General features: G+C 39.2%; 1 protein-coding gene across 1 annotated transcript in view; it reads right to left on the reverse strand.

Moving 5' to 3' along the window:
* ATP6V1D (ATPase, H+ transporting, lysosomal 34kDa, V1 subunit D) overlaps positions 1 to 966 on the reverse strand; it is a 7,176-nt gene extending 6,210 nt beyond the window's left edge. The window contains exon 1 of the mRNA XM_009579964.1: positions 855 to 966. Within this exon, the coding sequence (XP_009578259.1) occupies positions 855 to 959 (105 nt within the window). The 5' untranslated portion in view covers positions 960 to 966. The remainder of the gene's footprint in view (positions 1 to 854) is intronic.
* Positions 967 to 3,481: the final 2,515 nt, after the last annotated feature.

Raw genomic sequence — 3,481 nt, forward strand, 5'->3', positions numbered from 1 at the left:
ACTGAGTACTGTAAGACAGCTGAAGTTGTTTTTCAACATACAGACGTATATGGCTTTGTGAAGCTGTGCTCTCCTACTCCATTTTTTCCCAATTTTTACACATTTGAAGCCGTTGAAGCTAAAAAACATGCTACTGAGAAGCAAGAGCCTTTGTGTATTAGACAGTCTATAGGAAACAAGATACAGAGTGCCAAGAGTTTGTTTACAGCATGGCAACAAAGCACTACTGTTAACCATGGATATCATAGCAGTCGCAGCCAAAACAGTACAACTAAAACCCATGTAGTATGGTAGAACAGAACAAGCCATATTAGGCTCTACTGAGTATCCTAGATTTGTCATTCATGTTGCAAAGGAAGAAGCAGGACTCAGTGTTTCTTCATAAAGGAACAAGTTCCATCTGGACAAAACTTCTGCTTTCTAGTCATGTACCTAGTCATGCAGGAAACATCATAGATCTCCAGTACCCTCTCAAGCCAGATAAAGCAACAAAAATAGGGCTACAGAACATGTTAAATCCACTCCTAAAGTATTTGGCAGCATCAGAGCAAATTTCCTGTAATGTAGAAGAGATGATAGGGAACTTCGGACACAAAAGAAAGCAGAGCCTAGCACTGGTTGGAAAGAGGTGAAGAATATTAAGTCTTACAAAATTTCTTTATCGTTGCAGCCAGGAAAACATAATTCTGCTCATCTGTCCTCAGTAGCCTCACTTACAACAAACAGGCTATCCACAAAGTTGTCCTACATTCCAGCCTACCTAATGAAGTTAGCAGAATGGGAATGTACAACTGACAGAACAGACAGATTTCAAATAAAATGAGCCAAACGGAGGAAAATTTTAATTTACCTACCTCAATAATTTTCTTAAGGATCTGCCTGAATCGAAGCGTCAAAGCATCAGATTTTTTCTTCAAGAGGTTACGACCTGTTTGGGCTCCTTTCAAACGAGCCTTCATGATGGTCTGAGCCCTGTTAAACAGAGGAATAAATAAAAATGTCCTGCATTGTCTGAAGGGATTAGGAAAAAACTTATGCAAAGTTTTCTGACATGGACATGACTGAAATTATGAAGCAACCAAGAAACATCAGTGCAGTAAAACAGGATGGCCACTTCAGGATAGAATTTTATATTCCCATTTAAAATCAAGGGAACTGATTATATTTATCTCCATCATCAGTGAGAATTACAAGATTATTATCTGTGAAGTCAAAGATCATGGAAAATTGACAAGTCATTTGTCAGTGTTTCCATAATAGGAAATAAGACTTTTCATTTTTCTTGATGACTTACAAGTACCAGAAATGCACCAGAAATCAAACTACCCCAAAAGCCCACTGTCAGTGTGACACTAGTATTGCTTTTCAGCTCTTTTACTGTGCTGTCATCTTCTCAAAATCAGACAACACAGCAAATTCTTCCTGTGATCATAACTGTTGCTGCTGTGTTCTGATTTTATAGAGCAACAAAATACAGCAGTCGTACATTCTGGTTTAAAGAAAGTCAGAAAGTACAATGATTCCGTATCTTCATGTGCTGCACAGGAGATTTACAAGCTATTTAAGACAATCAGAAGTAGCATCAGTTTAAAAGGGATATTAGTAAGCTAGCTGTAGCATTGTATAGCCTTTACTTCCAGTAGCACACTTACAGGTTTCTCATACGGAATTAGGAACTGAAGAAGGATCCAAACCTTGCTTCCCTCTGCTGTGGAGTATATTTTAATTCGAAGAATCTTTGTGATTTAAGTTAGCTAGAATAGCAGGAGCTATACTGCAAAAACCACAAGCTGTGCTAACTTAAGCTACCACTTTGTACACACAGCCACTATACATAAAGGACAATACTCAAGTCAACTCTATGTGAAGAGAAGCCTTATACACTTCCGCTCTGACCTTGGAAAAAGTAAGTATAATTAAGATTCTACCTACGCAGTGGAATCCATTACTTTCCACATCTACTGGCATGTGATGAGAATAGCTCCATTAATATCTACCAAATACTTATAACTGAAAAACACCTTCTGAATGTTTGTGATAAAAAAAAAACAAAGTTAAAGAGTAAAAAGGCAGCTTTACTCTCACAACAAGCAGATCTGTCACCACCTTGAACTAACTTGTTTGCTCTGTTCAGCAGCTGCTAGAGACTGGCTGACCTTCTAGTTCAAGCAAGATTTCACAGGCTCTGAGAATGCATTAAACAAAGTCTTGTTTAGTGTCAAGGAGACTGAGCAGCTTCTGTAATTGATCATATCCAGCACAGAAGAGGCTCGTACCAGCAAGCCACTTCATAAAGATAAAAAAAAAACCCAACAAAACCTTGTCAAATCCTGTTCTGTCAGTTAACAAAAAAAAATTGTTGCAGAGGCAGGCCATCTTTATCTTATCATCCTAATTTACATTCCTATCAAAACATCAGCTACATTATTGGTCTCTTACCTCATTTGAAACAGGGCTTGTAAATATTAAGCCTTTGTACATCACCACCTTCTTGCCACAATGACATATCAGCCCACAAAAGCAGATACCTTTTAAAAGTGATTGAAGTCCCTCCTCCTTGGACATGTAAACTGAATGAAAAGAGCACTATGGAAGAGCAGGAGTGAGACCAATGACATAGTATGTGCAATAATTTATTTCTGAACTAAGTTTTTTCGAAACAGAACCTTTACTGTGTAATGTATTAATCTTTCCATATAAATTGTTATTTCGTATGTCCTGAGCTCATGTATGAGAATAATTATTTTACATTTGAGGTTTTCTGTCCTGCAAGGCACCTTTTTGTAAAGACTACATCCAGGCATCAACCCAATTTTATGAAAGAAGATTTGAAACAGCCTTTCACCTTAGGGCAAAGTCCTTCTGTCCTGGAGGGTTCTGAACAGCATTATTAAAACAGCAATTTTATTAGCAGATCAGTTTCAACTGTGTTCACTCGAATGTTGGCAACTTTCTAAGCCTTGTCAGGAGACATCTGATTTCATGACAAATAGTTTGCTGTCAGGATCTGGAAAATTACTTGACTGTCCACTGCACTTTATGCATTTTACTTCCTCCTCCTTTTTTAACACGTTATGGCCAACCTTTTCTGCAGCAGTATCGTCTATGAGTAAGTGAAGGGAAGCTATGGCTCGATTTGTGCGTTTTTTCTTATACACATATTCTATAAATTGCTCTTTTTAAAATCACGGTTTGCGTAACTGCATGATTTTAAATAGCCCCCCCACTGGAAGCCGCTTGCTTCTTGGTACTGGACCCTGCAATGGCCCTCTAATGGCTGACAGAGCTAATTTTGAGCCTGAAAAGAGAAACTGAAGAGATCTGACTGCAGCCTTCAACTGCTTCTCAAAGTCTTTTACACAAAGCCCCGCGGAGGCGCAGGGCACCCGGGGCAGCAGCAGACACACAACAAACAAAACGATTTCCAGCGCCGGACCCCAGATGGGAAGAGGAGCCCAGAGAGCTCCCGCCTCGGCGCCCC

Source organism: Fulmarus glacialis, unplaced genomic scaffold (genome assembly GCF_000690835.1).
Source record: "Fulmarus glacialis isolate BGI_N327 unplaced genomic scaffold, ASM69083v1 scaffold38626, whole genome shotgun sequence".
Classification (NCBI taxonomy): Eukaryota; Metazoa; Chordata; class Aves; order Procellariiformes; family Procellariidae; genus Fulmarus; species Fulmarus glacialis.